General features: G+C 44.1%; 1 protein-coding gene across 1 annotated transcript in view; it reads right to left on the bottom strand.

Moving 5' to 3' along the window:
* Positions 1-3,022: 3,022 nt before the first annotated feature.
* Positions 3,023-19,717, bottom strand: part of LOC126474299 (retinal homeobox protein Rx3-like) — a 118,159-nt gene continuing 101,464 nt past the window's right edge. The window contains exons 5-6 of the mRNA XM_050101765.1: positions 15,153-15,270; positions 3,023-3,143 (exon numbers count right to left, since the gene is read on the bottom strand). Of these exons, the coding sequence (XP_049957722.1) occupies positions 3,023-3,143; positions 15,153-15,270 (239 nt within the window). The remainder of the gene's footprint in view (positions 3,144-15,152; positions 15,271-19,717) is intronic.

The raw sequence follows: 19,717 nt of genomic DNA, 5'->3' as shown, positions 1-19,717 counted from the left end.
AATAACTTGTCAATGTCGAGATCTTCGTCAAATTCACATGGCATAATTTCGTATCACACATACAAAAAAACCATCAAATGTACTGTTGTGGTACAAAAAAGTTTGGGTGATCTCAGTTTATTTCAAGCTCACGTATACTGAAGATAAAATCAGGCTCCAAATTAGATGCAATTACATTTTATGAAGTGAAAGAACAGCACAACAGTGGCTTGATCCACCATGTTTTATTATGTACATGTCCAGTTTCAGAACACGTGAAGTTCCATCCTCGGATGGAACTTTAAATATTCCAAAACCGATCATGTACGCAATAAAGCAACTGTTTTGCGGTTTCTTTGTTCTACAAAATGGATTTACGCAGTTGCAGATGTCCCATAAGAGGAACCATTAGATAGAATTACGTTCTTTACACACTAGTGAGGAGTTTTTTATTGGGTAGCTGCGTAGTGGGCTGCTTTAATGAGACCTTTTCCTAACTACACTTTAGTTCAAAAGACTAGTATATATACAGGGAATATGTGCAGCAAAGGACAAGAAAGATGTGTATCTTAAGATAGTCTTTGAAGAGAGTCTCTGCATAGTAATATATCTGTAGCCGCACTAGTTTTACGTAATATCTTTTATTGCTCGTAGTAGCACTTCATACAATTAGCAGTATAATTTAATTTACAATGCACATTTATAACGATACTGTACAAGTCTATGAATAAATCAACACGTGAAAAGTTAACATACGCTTCAGACACATAAAAAAATGCTTTCTTTTCCATACTGAAACGTAAAATATCTGACGTAGTCGACAACAGATTGCTCTACGCGCTACAGTATTTACATATTAGCTAGAATATCATTCACGTTCAGAATGGTGGAAAATACGTCGCTGTATAATGTCATAATATTTCCAGTTTCTATTGCTTGAATATATAGGAAAAGCGGGAGGAGTAATTACATCAGACACAAATTGCTAACGAACGTCACTTACAAGACTCAATTCTTAGATCACTAAGCAAGTAACATGTAAAGAACAGATAACTGCTTTCAAGCAATGATTTCTTTGTCCTTTGTCAGAAACAACAAACAGTTTTTATGATGATTTTTTATGTCGCTATGGTATGGTATGGATCAAGAGTTCCACAGTCCGAGAAAAATCAGTTAGGCTTATCAAAAGTCAACATCTTACTTTTTACACTAGGTGTGTGAATTTACTCTAGCCACACTCGCCGGCTAAGGCCACGAACTTGGCAGAGCTACTATCGAGTCTTCATAAGTATTTATACTTCATTATCCGTGTAATACTCACTGCTTACGGAGCCAGTTCCACCTCACTATGTACGAAAAACCATTTTACACGAAATAACTTAGCCAATTTATGGAGAACCCATAATCGTGCTCGGGTATAGAGAAGGAAGCAAAATCAGCTAGGAGAATCAATATCTAGGCCTGCTGGTGCTCCTGTAATAGCTTTGGCCACGTGACATATAGAGCGCCCAAGGTGAACTTTTTTTTGGCTAGAGGGGTATTTCCTATGTTATGTAACTAAACAAGACGGTGACCAATATCGGTAAACTAAAGCAGTTATTATGTGCCAAAGACACGAGCAACTTTTACATGTGTTACACGTCGTCCACAATATGTGCATGACGGCGTAGGGAGACTGGTTTTGTGCGATACATCTCAGCAGCTATAAAGTAAGCAGTCGGTACTGTAGGCTCTGTTCAAAAGCACGTCAACAACAGAGTGTTTAGTAACTGCCACCGACTGAGGAAAAGGGAAGGATGTGCTACCTGATTGGTTGAGCAAAAGTTGCTCACATCTGTATGGTGGAATATGAGGAATTAATCTCATCGATTTCAGGACTTGAGCTTCAGATATATGCGTTAAGTCGAAAGTTTAACAAAGTTCTAAAGATGAAAGAAGAATAATGCCAGCTGCCATTCAAATTTTTCTTTAAAATAATTGAATCTTAATTTGTTCAACAGAATAATTATTACTTCTTACATTCAAACTATACGAATATTCACGAAGAGTTGGGGGATGTGCGAAAATTTTTGAGTTGCAAAATTCCTGAAAGCTCTAAGTGAGACTGAAGAGAGAGTGCAGAGGAAGGAAAGAAAAAGGGAAAGGAATAATGGGACTTACTACGGTAGAAAGAAGTATAGCAGGAGCAGATGGTGAACAGGACAAGAGGACAAAAAGTGAATTCATATAACGTAAGGAGAAAGAGAGAAAAACCGGAGATGAGAAGAAGAGAAAAATTACAATAATAACAGATGGGTCACAGAAACAATGTGAAGAGCGAATGAAGTGAATTGTCATGATGTACGGAAAAAAGAAGTGCTGCGATACGGAAAATAATAAGAAATGTGAAAATATGAAAATAAGGCAGGTTTGAACAGTGATTGAATGAAGAGTGGAGTGAATAACTGTCAGATTTAGAATAAAAGGAGGAGTGGAAAGATGTGAAGAAGGTGAAGAGCACATGAAGGAGTAACATAGTGGTATCGAGAGAAGTGTTTGTGAGATCAAATAAAAGCCGTATTTTAGGAAAAGAATTAGGACTAAGAAAGGAAGACTTACAGGGAATATGGAATGGCGAAACATGCAACGTATTTCCGAAGAGTGAAGAGAATGCGACCATTATGTATTCGAAATACATAAAAGGAAGTACTGGAGAAGGAGAAAGGAAAACTAAAAAGAAATGTGGTAGGAAACAAGCAAAAACTAACTCACCATCGTGTATCAGAGGTGGAGATTAGAAACAGGGAAAACGAGAAAGACATGGCGAAGAGAGTGTGTCGAAAAGAGTGACGAGAAAATACTGAAGAGAGGTGAGGTGCACAGGTTATTGTTCTGAACGAAATGCGATAAAGGAGTAAGGCATACAGGCAGAGCTGGCCAATTATTTAATGAATAGCAGCTCTTTTTAAACGTGGATTAATGTAAGGTAATGCCCATTAGGCCGTCCTCTCGTAGATTTACGAAGGACCGAGTTAGCTGTTCATTCTGGTACAGCGAAAGGAGGTTACTGTGGGTACTCGATACGACTTCCTCTAGACTCGTAGTACTCTGAAGGGAACAGTGGGGCTCGTGTCTTTGGCAGTGCTTGCCGCGGGCCATCTACTTGTCGTCGGGGGCGCGCCTCCCTGCGGGAGTGGCCGCTTAGCTGGCGTCTGGCGGCGAGCAGGAGGCGGGGGCGGAGGCGTCGCCGGCGGAGAGACTCAGGTCGGTGGCGTCGTGGGCGGCAGCGGCGGCGGCGGCGCGAGAGGCGGCGTCGGCAGCGCTCAGAGACAGGTCGTGGGCGGTGGGGGCGGCGGCGGCGGAGGCGGCGGGGCTGGCGCAGGGCGAGGGCCGCTGCGGGGGTGGCGAGGGCGGCCGCGCAGAGCAGGCGCACAGCAGCTTGGAGCAGGCGCCACCCGCCTTCTCGCATAGGGGCAGTCTGCCGAGGGAAAAAGACACACCGGCGTCAGCGCCGTGGGGGCCATGGCAGGGATCACCACCTGGACTTTACAAGTTTAGTTCGTATGTGGGGCAGGCCAAAATAACACCAACTCCCACCCACTGTCGCTCTGCAGCTGCCTCAAAAACAGGTACCAACAGTAGTTGGGGTACGAGTAAGGTTCCTGGCCGATGCTCGTTCCGCTGATGAAAAGACATCACAGACGATGTGAAATATTCTGGGCGACGTATGAAACTAGGCTATCTGGAGACTCTTTCACAACTAGGATTACAACTACGACAACTAATGAGGAAGGAAAGCAGCAGACCAAATATTGAACCATGGGGGATTCCTCAGAGCTCATGTTTCGCATAAACCTGATCCTTCGATACCACTCGTCGACTTAGATTAATGACGTCATCACAAGCCCCGAAATTCAAAATAAACCAAAAATTTTTTTCTATAAATGATAAACATGACATCACAACCACCCCCTTTACCATGGCGAGAAAATATAAAGATGCATTACTGATAAATACTGAACCAAATGAGCACCCTTGGAAATTAGGGGCTCTCCACGCAGACAAACTAAAATTTAAATTGACACCCACAGAACCACGAAAGTGATAGAATATACAAACCACACAACCAGATAAACACGAGAGAACGGTTGGTATTACACTCAAAATTATCGCAAACCAGCTATAACTGGTATCGGAAAGTACACTTTTATGTATTGCTCAACTGAAAAGCCCGATAGCGCTACAGAAAATATCCAGTACCTACACAGGAAGCCAAAAGAATATACCAACACAAATAGCGAAAAAGCTACAGCAATACAGGTAAGAAAAATTCGTGACAAATAACCAAATGCAGTGTCGAAAACATCGCTTGCCCTATATAGAGCAACTGGAAAGCCTAATAGGGCTGAAGCCGAGTTCATACTTCCACAATGACTTCTCTGATTCATACACAGCTCTCGTTTATTATTATTATTATTATTATTACTGTTATTACTATAGTGTGCAAGAAAAGTACAGTACATTTATTTAAAAATTTACGGCATATTTATCACACGTTTGCTCGATATACAGAAGATTTTCGAATCATGTGTAGAAATCTTTTCCTTGTCCTGTAAACATAATGTACAAACATTGGAAATAAGTGTAGAGTGCTATCCCAGATAAGAAAACAATAGTAATACACGAGAGTTAACTGTGAATCAGAGAATTCTGCTCTCTGGAGTTCACCAGGTTTCAGTCCTTGGCTCGCTGCTTTCCGTACTGTGTATCAACAGTATTTCATCTGTGTTACCGTCTTGTAAAAATCACTGTAATTATGTCATCAGGGAGCGAAAACTTATCTACAACTTCCACAGGAGCTGGACTGCTGTTATGAGAAAAGAAAGATGGCAGTAAATGACAAAGAAATGTGGCAGTATTGTAAACTGGCTCCCATGTGATGCAGTTTCTATATGGAACAAGCGGTAAACAAAGCCAAGGTGAAATACGGAAAAGGAATTGAAGTTCAGATAGAGAAAATGAAGTAGTCAGGTTTCCGAAACCATCGGAATTCTGTGAGAAAAAGCAAAACGGTTTGAAAGATTAATGAATAGTCCCTTGAAAAGAAGTTATAAAATGAACATCAATGAATATAATACGTAACTAATGGAGTATAACCCAGTTAAGCCATGTGATGCTGGGGGTTTGGATTATGAAATGAGGCACTAAAAGCAGAAGACTGGTTTTGCAATTTGGACGACAAAGTAGCTGACTCTACCAGAAGTGGAGAGAATATGAAATGTAGACTGGCAGTGGTAAGAAAACATTTCTGAAATGTGCTAATATGGAACATAAATTCAAGCGTTAGGAAGTCTTTTCTGGAAGTATGTATCTGATATGAAGACTCGTGCCGAAGTAAGACGGGGTTAGCAAGCAGTACTGGACGGAAGAGTGCAGGAACTTTGGACATGCGGTGCTACGCAAGAACGCTGCCTGTCAGATCGGGTAAATAATGGAGCGTACTGAATCAGAATGAGAAGAAAAGACATTTACAGCACAGATTAATTAAATGAATGGATCCACTTATAGGACACATTCTGAGGCATCAAAGAGTAATCGATTTGATAATGGAGGGAAGTGTGTGGAGCAAAAACTGAAGAGATGGACGAAGGCTTTACTGCAGTAAGCTCGTTCAAACGCGGATGTGGGCTGAAGTAGTTACGTAGAGACGAAACGACTGCAGAGTGCAGAGCAGCATCAAACAAATCTTAACACACAACAATAACAACAACAACAAGTATTACTACCACTACTGTGAGAGGTAACGCCTGAAATTTGGTATCCTTGGCACACACTTGACTGTGGGTCTCGGAATATTGAATTTCCCAACATTTTCCGAAAAGGAATGTCACATTCGTCTAGCTCCAACTACCATTCCGAGTTCAAAGTCTGTTAATTCCCGTCGTGCAGCGGAATCACGTCGGAAACCCTTTCACACGAATCACCTGAATACAAATAACTGCTCCGCCAATCCACTGACATTTTGTACCTTGTGTGCGCCGTGTTAGCGTCATCTGTATGTGGGCATATCGCTATCCCAAGATTTTTACCCCCCCTCAGGTTATGTGTGCAATGAGTTTAGCTTTGTGTTGGCCTTTCGCTTTCAGCAGTTCTTTCGTCCCTCCTATTTCGTATAGCTTTTTCTAATACCATAACCGTATTTCCGGAGACCTCGAGACGAGCTTCCTCCTGTATTGTAAACGTCCAGGTTTCACATTCGTATGTCAGAACACTACATGCAAAGGCGTTTATAAATGTTTTCTCAGCGTGGCAGTCGATGTGCTTCTTCAGCATAAGGCCCTTCTCTTGGTCAGTGCTGTCCGTTTCTTGATTCCCACGAGACATCTGTTACTTTCCTCTATACGGCTGTGACGCTACCGCCAACAGTTCTTAAGCAATGCTTCACCTAGGGGCTAATAGTAGGCGCCCAGGCGCACACCGTGTGATCGGATGGGCTGCTACCGTTCATTCAGCGGATACCGCTCCAACGTCGGACTTCGGAGTCCGGGGTTCGGCGCTGCTCGGTGCTGCAGGGACCCAGTGACGCCCTCAGCGCTGCGCTCAGAGACGATACTGTCGTACAGTGCCATCAGATCCAGAAAAATATAGCCTACAAACTGCCTAAAAGTGCTTCAGTTTTTACGGCGGAGATTGTGGAAATTTTGGAAGCAATTAAGTTTGAATCTTCAAATTCCTTCTTCAAGATATTAATCTTGTCCGACTCCCACAGCATTTTTCTTTAATGTGGTATTCGAATATATTCGCTGTAAACAAAGAGGGCAAACCATCATTCTCCTCTGGGTGCAGTCCCACGCTAGCATAAATTGTAATGAGGAAGCTGACGTCCTAGCGAAACAACGGCATCTTATAGGATGTAACGGGACTTCCTCCTCTAGCATTACTTTTCCTCAACAGTAGCTGTCTACATCAATATTATTTTTCGAATTTGGATGGGTCAGTATTATCTCAGTTACTTTTTTAAAAACGTTCATATAATTTTGTAACCAGTATGTTATATTTCAAGCTAAACTTTATGAAAAGGAATTACTTTGTAAAATAGTTCAGTTTCGATGTTATGATCAATGAGTACTAGTTCTGACTGTACAGTTAAAATTATTTTTTTTATAAATATTTGAAATTCCGAATTATTTTATTAATTACGGAATCCTGTACTGTTTGCTATGTTTATTTCTGGATTCATTTATGAAATAATAATCGTAATTAATAATGTAACAAACACTAGTAGGAATTCATTTGTTAAGAAAAATTGTAAACCGTTTGGAACATTGTTATTTCCGCAGAGTGTGAGAGTCGTAAGCTTGCCTCTGATGTGATCGGACGTATTTTTGTATAATAGGTGCGAACAATGTAACTTCGGCTTTGTTAATGTGAAAAATGAAAATACTGTATGATATACTAAAATGTGAGAAACTCAGTGGAAAATATGTATACGTAAAAAGCTCTGCAACAACAATCTTCAAATTTATTTATTTCAAAGGAACGGTGACGACCTGATGTTAGGTTTTCAGCTTCAAGAATCAGATCCATAGACTAGAAGAACTGGAGCCATCTCAGCATGACAAGCTAAGTAAACCTGAAAGTTTATTGTAATCATCGCTCCTCTCAAATCTTCATAAAATACTTTGCTTGTTAATTACTTCGACTGGGCATTGTTTAATGTGGATAATAGATGGAAGGAGGAAGGAGGGGGGAGATTATTAGGAATTGTTCTCGGTGTGATATTACCGTATTCAACCTACTTATGTGACATCAAGAGCAACAGAAAACAGTCATTACGAGAGATGTGTAATGTGTCCCAACAAACGGAAGGTGGGTACTATGCAGCATTATAGCCATACTGCAAGGTCGTGGTTTACGGGGACGCATTTTGACCGATCTACGACTTCCACCACAATTCGACTGCGCTTTAACCATGCCTCATTTCCTCTACATCTTCACAGTACCAACATTTACGGTATCCCAGCGTGTTAGGGTGGTTCCGAGTCAAAATCTGATGCAGACCACATCTTCTTTCGTATTCCAAACTTAACAATGAACGATTGAAATTTCTGGGGACTTTTACGAGTATGGGTTATCTTCTCTCTCAATCAGCGTCTTCTCTTTTGGTTTCTGAAGACATTCGCCTGTACAAAGTGATTGTCAGTTTTCTTACATTTGTAGGGAAAAGTCTGTGGGACCCATAGTTTCATTTTTCTGTATCACTTAGTATTAAATTTAAGAAGTAGTATATACTGATAACGTAACTAGGTCTAGTTTACTGTTCTGGAAAAAGCTGACGGCTTTAAGCTTTCAGTTCTGTGGATATTCATTTTCACATTTTCTCTCTACGATTGCGTATTCCATGAAACCATGTGTTTCCGATGGCTAAATATGGTACGAGCTTTGTAGGCGAAACAAACAAACGAAACTTCGGACATGCTGTCAGCGCCAAGTGGTGCCTGACTCCGTCGGCGGGCAAGCCGCTACACACGGCGCCCACACTGCAGTGTGACCGCTCCCAGTGCGTCCTCCACCACGACGCAGACTCCCAGTGATCCTGGTTTCGACGGCAGACGCAATCTGTATGACGTATCTATCGGAGTACGGATGTTATGTCTCGTTGAGAATGAAGAGTTTGACGAAACTGCTGGTGTCCATCTCTTCTCGCCGTTTGGACCCAAATCTCGGTGGCTGCTATTCTTATCCGGCACGCTTGGTTGGCGGGCAGCCGCGCTACGGCGACCAACACAAGAAATCCCCAGCACTCCAGTAACAGTCCTACAAACTTCACCGCTACTCTTTAGTGCCTCAAATTTGCAGCGTTATCCGTAAGTAGAGTATAGTATACCTAGGAACACTTGATGTTCTTTGGTCGGTACTTCAGTCTACTGACTAATTTGAGGATCATGTGAAGGGTTGCAGACAAGAGACCGCCATTTTCTACAGTTTTTGTTGCTGGTAGACATTCTATCCAGCATTTGTAAATATTTCGAGTTCTACACATTTAAACGCTTTATGATATATTAAAGCTACTTAGAATATATAGGGTGTTTCAAAACTGTTAGAAACTATCACAAATTTCCATTTTCAAGACAGGTAACATTGTTCAGACATTAAAGAAAGTCAGTTGCAAATATTCCATGTCCCATGGTAAAAGACCTCCTTCCATTTAGTGGCAGAAGATGCTGCAAGACCGAAGAATTATGTTTTTACCGTCCACTCGTAATATACCAGATATATAGAGTCCTACTCACCGTAAGATTCTGTAACTGAAGAATTAACAATATAAAGTGTTTGAAAATGAACAACCGGGTTTTAAGGCTTTGTAGCATTTATTACACTTAACTTACAATTGTAAATAATACATCAAATGAAAGATCAAGTAAAACAGTTTCTCTTACGAGTGTTCAGTGTGAACACTATTTACCATAAAGCAAAAACCGAGTCAATAGGCGAATTCTTTACAAATCCTGATCAGTGAGTGTGGATTAATTGTTGCATCAACTGTCTTGATCCTATTTATAGCGTCAGATAGATCAGCTGGTAGTGGAGGTACATGAACACGATCCTTTATGAAGCCCCAGAGGAAAAATCGCACGGCTTCAGATCGTGTGAACGTGGAGACCGTGCAAAACAAGCTCTGTCGTTCAGCTCCTTGCGGACAATCCAGTGGACGGGTAAAACGTCAATTAACCACTCATGTACTGAGATGTTAGTGCTGTCGCACACCAACTTGACGCAAAATAAAAATCTGTGGATCATCTGATTCTAGTTCACTTGCTTCATTGAAAATGAAAGGCCCCTAAACCTTATGCCGGGATATGGCACAAAAATATTCGATTGGGAAGTCTCGTTGCAGGTGTGCCATATCGTGGGAATTTGCTGACCCCCCAACAAGAGCACATTATGTGTTCTCGCATTTTCACTTAGGTAAAGTGCCGATTAATCATGAAGACGATACAATCCTGAAAGTGCCAGCCGGTGTGGCCGTGCGGTTCTAGGCGCTTCAGTCTGGAACCGCGTGACCGCTACGGTCGCAGGTTCGAATCCTGCCTCGCGCATGGATGTGTGTGATGTCCTTAGGTTACTTAGGTTTAAGTAGTTTTAAGTTCTAGGCGACTGATGGCGACAGATGTTAAGTCCCCTAGTTCTCAGAGCCATTTGAACCATCAATCCTGAAAGTATTCATCGTCATATAGCAACATTTCGTTCGTAAAGTTGGTACGTACCGACTCGATGTTTGCCGTATGGCACATAGTGTTCACATTGAACTCTCGTAAGAAAAAGTGTTTTAGTTGATCTTTCAATTGATGTATTACTTACAATTGTAAGTTGACTGTAATAAATACACTCCTGGAAATGGAAAAAAGAACACATTGACACCGGTGTGTCAGACCCACCATACTTGCTCCGGACACTGCGAGAGGGCTGTACAAGCAATGATCACACACACGGCACAGCGGACACACCAGGAACCGCGGTGTTGGCCGTCGAATGGCGCTAGCTGCGCAGCATTTGTGCACCGCCGCCGTCAGTGTCAGCCAGTTTGCCGTGGCATACGGAGCTCCATCGCAGTCTTTAACACTGGTAGCATGCCGCGACAGCGTGGACGTGAACCGTATGTGCAGTTGACGGACTTTGAGCGAGGGCGTATAGTGGGCATGCGGGAGGCCGGGTGGACGTACCGCCGAATTGCTCAACACGTGGGGCGTGAGGTCTCCACAGTACATCGATGTTGTCGCCAGTGGTCGGCGGAAGGTGCACGTGCCCGTCGACCTGGGACCAGACCGCAGCGACGCACGGATGCACGCCAAGACCGTAGGATCCTACGCAGTGCCGTAGGGGACCGCACCGCCACTTCCCAGCAAATTAGGGACACTGTTGCTCCTGGGGTATCGGCGAGGACCATTCGCAACCGTCTCCATGAAGCTGGGCTACGGTCCCGCACACCGTTAGGCCGTCTTCCGCCCACGCCCCAACATCGTGCAGCCCGCCTCCAGTGGTGTCGCGACAGGCGTGAATGGAGGGACGAATGGAGACGTGTCGTCTTCAGCGATGAGAGTCGCTTCTGCCTTGGTGCCAATGATGGTCGTATGCGTGTTTGGCGCCGTGCAGGTGAGCGCCACAATCAGGACTGCATACGACCGAGGCACACAGGGCCAACACCCGGCATCATGGTGTGGGGAGCGATCTCCTACACTGGCCGTACACCACTGGTGATCGTCGAGGGGACACTGAACAGTGCACGGTACATCCAAACCGTCATCGAACCCATCGTTCTACCATTCCTAGACCGGTAAGGGAACTTGCTGTTCCAACAGGACAATGCACGTCCGCATGTATCCCGTGCCACCCAACGTGCTCTAGAAGGTGTAAGTCAACTACCCTGGCCAGCAAGATCTCCGGATCTGTCCCCCATTGAGCATGTTTGGGACTGGATGAAGCGTCGTCTCACGCGGTCTGTACGTCCAGCACGAACGCTGGTCCAACTGAGGCGCTAGGTGGAAATGGCATGGCAAGCCGTCCCACAGGACTACATCCAGCATCTCTACGATCGTCTCCATGGGAGAATAGCAGCCTGCATTGCTGCGAAAGGTGGATATACACTGTACTAGTGCCGACATTGTGCATGCTCTGTTGCCTGTGTCTATGTGCCTGTGGTTCTGTCAGTGTGATCATGTGATGTATCTGACCCCAGGAATGTGTCAATAAAGTGTCCCCTTCCTGGGACAATGAATTCACGGTGTTCTTATTTCAATTTCCAGGAGTGTATTACAAAGCCGTAAAACCTGGATGTTCATTTTGTAACACCCTGTGTTGTTATCTCTTCAGTTACAGAATTTTATGGAAAGTAAAACTGTATATTATTAGAATAGTTATGTAACGTGTGGAAGGTAAAACTATACTTCGTCAGCCGTGCAGCATCTTGCACCATTAAACGGAAAAAGGTCTTTTAATATGGAACATGAAGTATTTGCAACTCACTTTCGTTAATCTATTAACATTGTTACCAGTCCTGAAAATGGAAATTTTTGTGTTACTTTTCAATAGGTTTAATTTCAAAAGGTGTTTAACTTATAACTGGTTTTCGATAATACTTCTTCTCAGTTTGGTTTCGCTTACTGATTATTGGCGTGTAGTAGAGTAATAATATAACACATAGCATTCACAACACTTTTTAGATTGCACCCCTTTTAAGTTCCAGTGAAATAGTTGCACCTAGGTACAAGGCCATGTCGTACCTTTGAACATGCTTTTACATTTGGAAAAACCTTAATTTTCCGGAGTAATTTTTGTAATTTCAGAAAAAGACTGCAGCATGTAAAATGTGAATGCAATCGTATACAAACGGAATATGAAAAATGTTAAAACTGTATTACAGACCCAGCTAGACGATAAGTCTGAAAACTGTACCGAGGTACACTTTTCTTCCCTAGCTCTGAGATTTCAGGAGACGACTGCACAAAAACTGTAGTACATGGAGAAAAATGACACGTATCAGTGGATAGAACATGTCTCCAAGTTACGATTCGCAATACGAGCAGTGGCGAGGTTGTGCTAGGAGCCAGGATTGTCAGAACATGTATACAACTCTACTGCTATATTGCTCTTGAAGAAACAAGTTTGCCAAGATCGCTAATGATCCTTTTTATTATCGTTACCGGTTTCGAGAGAGATGGGCTGTCGTCATCGGTGCGTGTAACATTATTAGATGTACATGCTTTTTACAACAATGAAAATCACATAGTGATGTAGCGTGACATTGTAATAGAGAGTGGAAGGGAACATCAGCATGCTACAGATAAAATAGCACAGAATCAAAACATACAACACGTTGTGTTGATGTCCGAAAATACACTAACCACTTGAAGTGATTAGTGGTTAGTGTATGCTGGAACATCAGCACAACTAGTTGTATGTTTTGATTCTGTGGTATTTTACTTGTGACCTGCTGATGTTCCCGTCCACTCTCTATTGCAGTTTGAGGCAATAACACTATGTAACTTTCATTGTTCTAAAAGGCAAGTACATCTAATAATGTTACAAGGTCTGATGATGACAGGGTAGGTCTATCGAAACAGTTAACGGTAATAAAAAGAATTACTAGCGATCTTGGCAAACTTGATTCTTCAAGAACAATATAACTGTCAGATGGCCACCAACGATTGAAGAAATGTCAAACACACTGAATGCGCAGAATATTTTGACCACCGATCTACTATCGATATAAACTCGTCCAGGCGATATCAGCGGCACCTGGCGAGGAATGACTGCTAGTCAGACACACGCACTGTGCATGTAGTATCAGTGAGATTGCTGTCCGCGTGTGGAATGGGGAAGCCGCGCGATCTATCTGAGTCTGACCGAGGGCAGATGGCGACGGCGCGGAGGCTCGGCAAGAGCATTCCGGAAACTGCGCGACTTGTCGGGTGTTCTAGGAGTGTTGTGGTGAGTGTCTTCAACACGTGACGAAACCAAGGCGAAACCACTTCCAGGCCTTATGAGGTTGGGCGGCCACCCGACATTACAGAAGTCGGACGTCGTAAGCTGGACAGACTGGTAAATCAGGACAGGCGGCGAACTGTGAAGGTTCTAACATCAAATTTTAGTGCTGGACAGAGTACAAGTGTGTCTGAACACGCCGGCGGCTGTGACCGAGCGGTTCTAGGCGCTTCTGTCCGGAACCGCGCTGCTGCTACGGTCGAAGGTTCGAATCCTGCCTCGGGCATGGATGTGTGTAATGCGCTTAGGTTAGTTAGGTTTAAGTAGTTCTAAGTCTAGGGGACTGATGACTTCAGATGTTAAGTCCCATAGTGCTCAGAGCCATTTGAAACATTTTTGTCTGAACACACAGCGCACCGAACACTCCTAACGAGCGGCCTACGACCTGTGCATGCGCCGATGTTAACATCGCGACATCGGCAACAACGGGTGAAATCGGCACGTGACAATCAGCACCGGACGTTAGCGCTGTGGTAGAGCGTTTCATGGTCTGGTTAATCCCGATACCTTCTCTATCATGCCAGTGGGAGGGCGCGAATCCGACATCTTCCAGGGGAACAGCTCCTTGACACATGTACTGCGGGGTGGAAACAAGTTAACGGCGGCTACATTAGGCACCACGACGGCCAAGGAGTGTCGTACACTGGTTGCACACCACGTACACCTCTTTATGATGATCATATTTCCCGATGGCAGTGGCATTTTCCAACAAGATAATGCGCCATGTCACAATGCTAGGCATGTGATGGAGTGGTTCGAGGAACACAGTCATGAGTTCCAATTGATGTGCTGGCCCCCAACTCGCCAGATCTGATCGCAATCGAGCACACCTGGGATGCGATTGAACATGGCGTTGGCGCTCGTCTTCCCCTTCCCCAGAATTTACGAGGATTATGTGACTTGTGTGTGCACATGTGGTGCCATCTCCCTCCAGCGACGTAAAAGGACTCAATGATTCCACGCCAATACGCGTCGCCGCTGTTATCCGTGCCAAAGGTGGACATACCGGCTGTTAGGTTGGTTGGTTGGTTGGTTTGGGGAAGGAGACCAGACAGCGAGGTCATCGGTCTCATCGGATTAGGGAAGGACGGGGAAGGAAGTCGGCCGTGCCCTTTGAAAGGAACCATCCCGGCATTTGCCTGGAGCGATTTAGGGAAATCACGGAAAACCTAAATCAGGATGGCCGGACGCGGGATTGAACCGTCGTCCTCCCGAATGCGAGTCCAGTGTCTAACCACTGCGTCACCTCGCTCGGTCCGGCTGTTAGGCAGGTGGTCGTAATGTTCTGGCTGATCAGTGTATAAATCATCCGCTGTCACACTTATTTAGTCCGCGCCTGCAGATAGGCAACCCAACGAACACATTTCCTCAACGGGCCGCTGCCGCGCCTTCCGGGCAATTCGTGCCGGCGGCGTCAACGAACTGCACGCAAATATTGACGTTTGTCGCATCCCAGCCAGTGCCCATACCGAGCGTCTGTAAAGTGAGTTAAAAACTTGGAGAGATGTTCTGTCTATTGTGCGTCTATCCTCTCTGTGCCTTGTAGGTTTTGCGCAGTCGCCTTTTGAAACTCAGGAGGTCCTTGTGAAGCACGCTGAGCGGCTTGTGTTTTTGGGAACACCACCGAGTTCCCCAGCAGAGTGGCTACTGACCCGTGCACGGCGGTGCGGTAGCCGTCCCGGCAGAGGGCCGCCGCAGCCGCCGCCGCCGCCGCCGCCCCCGCGGAGTCCATCTTGAGGGCGGCGTCCGCCGCCGCCGCCGTCGCCGCCGCTGCAGCCGCCGCAGCAGCCGCTGCCCCCTCCTGACCCAACTGGCCGCCTCCGGCCGCCGGATTGCGCCCTGTGAACACACACACATCCGCAACGTCACAAAGTGTACGACGCGTTTCTATGGCGGCACATCCGACCACCTCGAGACAAACAGAAAATGTTGCCAGACAATTATGTTCCACGAGTGCCCCATCACCAGTCTAGGAAGGTCAGCATTTTCCTGTAACTTGATTGATATACGCACAAAGGCGATAGTCAAAGAAAGCGAGATAAATACTTTTGATGGCCGTATGAAGGCTGAAGCGTGGAATGAAACTATCAAGGCCGGGATTCGAACCCGGGTTTCCTGCTCACAAGCCAAATGCGTAACCACTACGCCACCCTGGCACAATGGTTCTACTCATCCACACGAACTACCCTAGGACACTTCCCTCCTTAATCCAAAATTCCATTCACGCCTCAGCCCACTTGGTGTTTACCCCAAACTCGAAATTATTGCAAAGGCTCTCCAACTGTATTGGAGTAGCACTTCATCATCGAACGAAATGGTGATCCTGCCTGAAGCAAGGGCATGCTGCTTTACTCAAATGAAGCTGTATGGTTCCAGAGACCCTTTCAAGTCTCGAACATCTATGATGCATATATGCAGACTGAATCGACGACAGGAAATTGTAAAGTTGTTCGAGTTTAGGGGGAATACTTAGTGGCCTGAGGCGTGAATCGGAATTTGGATTGCTAGTGTAATCCGTGTAGTGGTGCACAGCCACTGTGCCTAGTGAGCCGGACACTCGGGTTCGAATCCTGGCCTTTGTACAATTTTCATTCCTCGCTTCAGTCTGCATTTATACATCATGAACAGTGAAGACTTGAAATCTATAGGGAAAGGTGTGTAATATCGAATATTTACGAGAACCATGAAGTAACAATTAGAATGGAAGACCAAGAACAAAGTGCTCGAATTAAAAAGGGTTCAAGATACGGATGCAGTTTTTTGCCCTTACTGTTCGGTCATACATCGAAGAAACTGTGGCAAAAATGAAAGAAACGTTCAATATTGGAATACAGGGAGAGAGGATACCAATAACAAGATTCGCTGATGACACTGCTATCCTCAGTGAAAGTGAAGAAGAATTGCAGGACCTGTTGAATGGATTGAACAGTTCTATGAGTACAGGGTATTGATTAAGAGTAAACCGAAGAAAGTTGGAAGTAATGACAAGTAGAAAAAATTAGATTAACGGTAACGATAACATCAAAATAGGTGACCGTGAAGTAGGCGAAGTCAACAAACTCTCCTACCTTGGAAGCAAAATAACACATACCGTCGAAGCAACGGTGTTGTATGAACTTTCCAGTATCCTCGTCATAGAAAGCAGCCGCCTATGCTTTCGGCCAGTTATCTGCAATGGTCTGCATCACGTTGTCTGTGGAAAAAAAATTTGTCTTCATAGCCAGCGGTTCTTGTGAGCAGAGATGAGACTCTGGGGGAGCCAATTACGGACTGTATTGTGGGTGGTCAAACACTTCTCATCGGAAACGCTGCAGGAGCGACTTCATTGTCCCTGCAGTGTGCGACCGAAATTGGCATGAAGAAGGAACTGCTCGACAGTTGCGTTATGTGGGATGCATTACACAGGTGAAATCTCTAACCAGACCCTCATGCTTGGTGGGAGACGCTATTCCCTACGCATCTTTACATGCTCACTGTTCACTCAAAACTAAAAAGGGCGACGCGACACGATCGACGGGCATACTAGAGACACTGACCAACATATCTGTGAGAAGCTTTAACGGATTTGCCCAGTGGTTTCCATTTCGCGACCGATCGGAACTTACTTTCTGGGCAACCCTCGTATAAAAAGCAGATAATGACAAGCAGAGGGCATTTCCGGCAAAAGAAGGTTAATAGTATCAAACGTAATTCTTAATATGAGGAAGAAATTTCTGAGAACGTGCGTTTAGGGCACAGATTTGAATGATGTTGTTCAATGGACTGTGGGAAGAAGAAACAGAAGAGAGTCGAATCGTTTAAGATATGGTATTATGGAAGTTGTTTAAAATGAGGTGGTCTTATAACATAGCGACTTGAGAGATTCTCCGCAGAGTCGGCGAAGAAAGGAGCTTGTGGAATATACTGGCAAGAAAAATGGACTGGATGACTGGACATTTGTTAAGACATCAAAGAATAACTTCCCCGGTACATTCTTTACTTTCTTTTTATTCGTTGATTTATTTACCCTGTAAAGACTGTCGCCACTACGCCCTTTTGTCCACAGCATCCAGTTTACTATTTATAAATAGTGGTGAAGCGACAGTAACAAGAGTAATAATTGTAACTTAGATGACTACAGCACACAATTGTTTGTTAAGAGAAGAATAATCAAGAACAGAAATACGTATGTGGAAGTGCATAGGACAGAGAGAGAGAACGAGAAGCGTGGAGAAATGTAAGTGTACAAGTAATGACGAGGGGGGCATAAACAAACAGTGACTGAAATTGAAGCGAAAAATTAAAGCACTGGAAGAGGAAATGAGGATTTACTTCACTGTCGGAGAGAGAGAAATGTTAATTTCTGTGAGAGAAGTTACTGGTATCAGAATCTGAAGTGCTTCGTATTTTTATGAAGTTGGTTTTGAAGGGGTTGTAAAGGTCCTTTTACATTTCATTCTTTTCTCTGAAAATATACGTCGAGTGTCGGACGAAACTGAACTTGGAAGTAAACAATGTTTGTATCTGTTGGTATAGATGTGTCGACAGTGTGTACAGTGTGGTGCCAGTGACGTACGCATAATGCATCGTGGTTACGTAACACGCCTGGCAGCAACCACCTCAACTGGGCGTCTGAAGCACTGACATGATCAAATGGGTTATGTTGTCACGTAATGAAGTAAAGCAGACAAGCATTTATCGTTAGTTAGAGCCGTCTGGTGTTATGACTAACCGTGCCTTGCTGAATTACATCCCAGTATTGTAGGTCCAGCTGAACTACACCTCAGCCAACCTCAGCCAGCCAGCTGAACTATTGATTTCTCAAATTTCGGTTTCCTGTGGAAATATATTCCGTAAATGTTGAAGGACGTAGAAGCTACGGAAAATCTTCCTGCACGTTGCGACATGATTGTCTGCCTACCTGATGTTTTCATCCAAAGTTACACCTCGGTTCTTTGACTTTCAGTGAGTAGTTGTCAGAGAAATTTTCAAAAATTTCGTCTCAGAATGTGAAGAATTTATCCGTGAAATCTTTGTGAACGGGAAAACGAAGACCGTCTTATAGATTTACTGCAGTCTACTAATATCAATAGTATGGCCTTGCACTCTCTCCAATTTTATGCAGAAACTGACAATTACGATCTGAAGGAATATACTGTTTTTTTTAGGCCTTCTGACTACTTTCATGCTGCTCTTCTCATTTTCCAATTTCTACATCCCAGAGTACCAAGACTACCCAAAGCAATAAAATATTTCCAGTGCCTGTCTGTCCACAGTCTTTTCCATATATTTAGTTTCGACCCTGTTCTGTGCAGAAATTCCTTATTCCTTTTCTTATCAGTCACATTCATTGACAGTTCTTTTTTCTGTAAGGCCACACCACATTTTTGTATTTACTACTTACGTCAGTCAGTTCAAGTATATCTTCTGTTATCAATAAAATCTTCCCAGGTCGTTACGTATACATATTTTTGTCTATCTAACATATGTGGTTGCCCTTCACAACATATATACGCCGACTCAACTGAAGTAGTTACTATGGTAATGTTATACTAGTATCTGTAGCCTCTATAGCCACAACGGAATAAGACTGCACATACCATATCTCAGTGATACAGTATCTCACTTCCTTGTAGGTTGAATGTTCCTGATGATATTTATTAAAATTCATCCACCTGTCTCATTGTTAAACTATGGTAAGATTCTGTCTCTCCTCATGGGTGCATCTGTCTCTCCATGATGTAATAGTCCTGTGTACGCTTGCCGCTTCCTAGTATGCCTCACCTCTTGCCAGTTTACAGCAGTGTATTTCCTAATACTGGCTTACTACAGTACCTGACTCTCATTCTTGTCTTAATGCTACGGTCGATTAAGCATACTTCAATCTCCAGTGAGCGCGCCTACAAAGTCACGCAACTCGCCCAGCGCTTAAGTGTTGCGTGTAGTCTGTCAGTTGCGTGCAGGCGACCAGCCGAGGTCGTTTAGCGACTGACTTCGTAGAGAAATGCCAGAAATTGAAGTTAAGTATGCCAACGTTCCTTGAAGCCCTCGGGTGGCTTTTGTTCCTCATCGATACAGATACCCACTCTGTAGGAGCAATCACAACGGAGGTGTTCATGTGGACAGGTCACACTAATCCTTGGTTCCTGAAGAGGGGCAGAAGACTTTTCAATAGATACAGGGGCAACGGTGTGGACGATTGACTGACCTGGCGTTGTACCAGCAGCAAACAGGGTCT

This window comes from Schistocerca serialis, chromosome 4, assembly GCF_023864345.2.
Source record: "Schistocerca serialis cubense isolate TAMUIC-IGC-003099 chromosome 4, iqSchSeri2.2, whole genome shotgun sequence".
In the NCBI taxonomy this organism is placed as follows: Eukaryota; Metazoa; Arthropoda; class Insecta; order Orthoptera; family Acrididae; genus Schistocerca; species Schistocerca serialis.
This window is presented reverse-complemented; position numbering and strand designations above follow the sequence as displayed.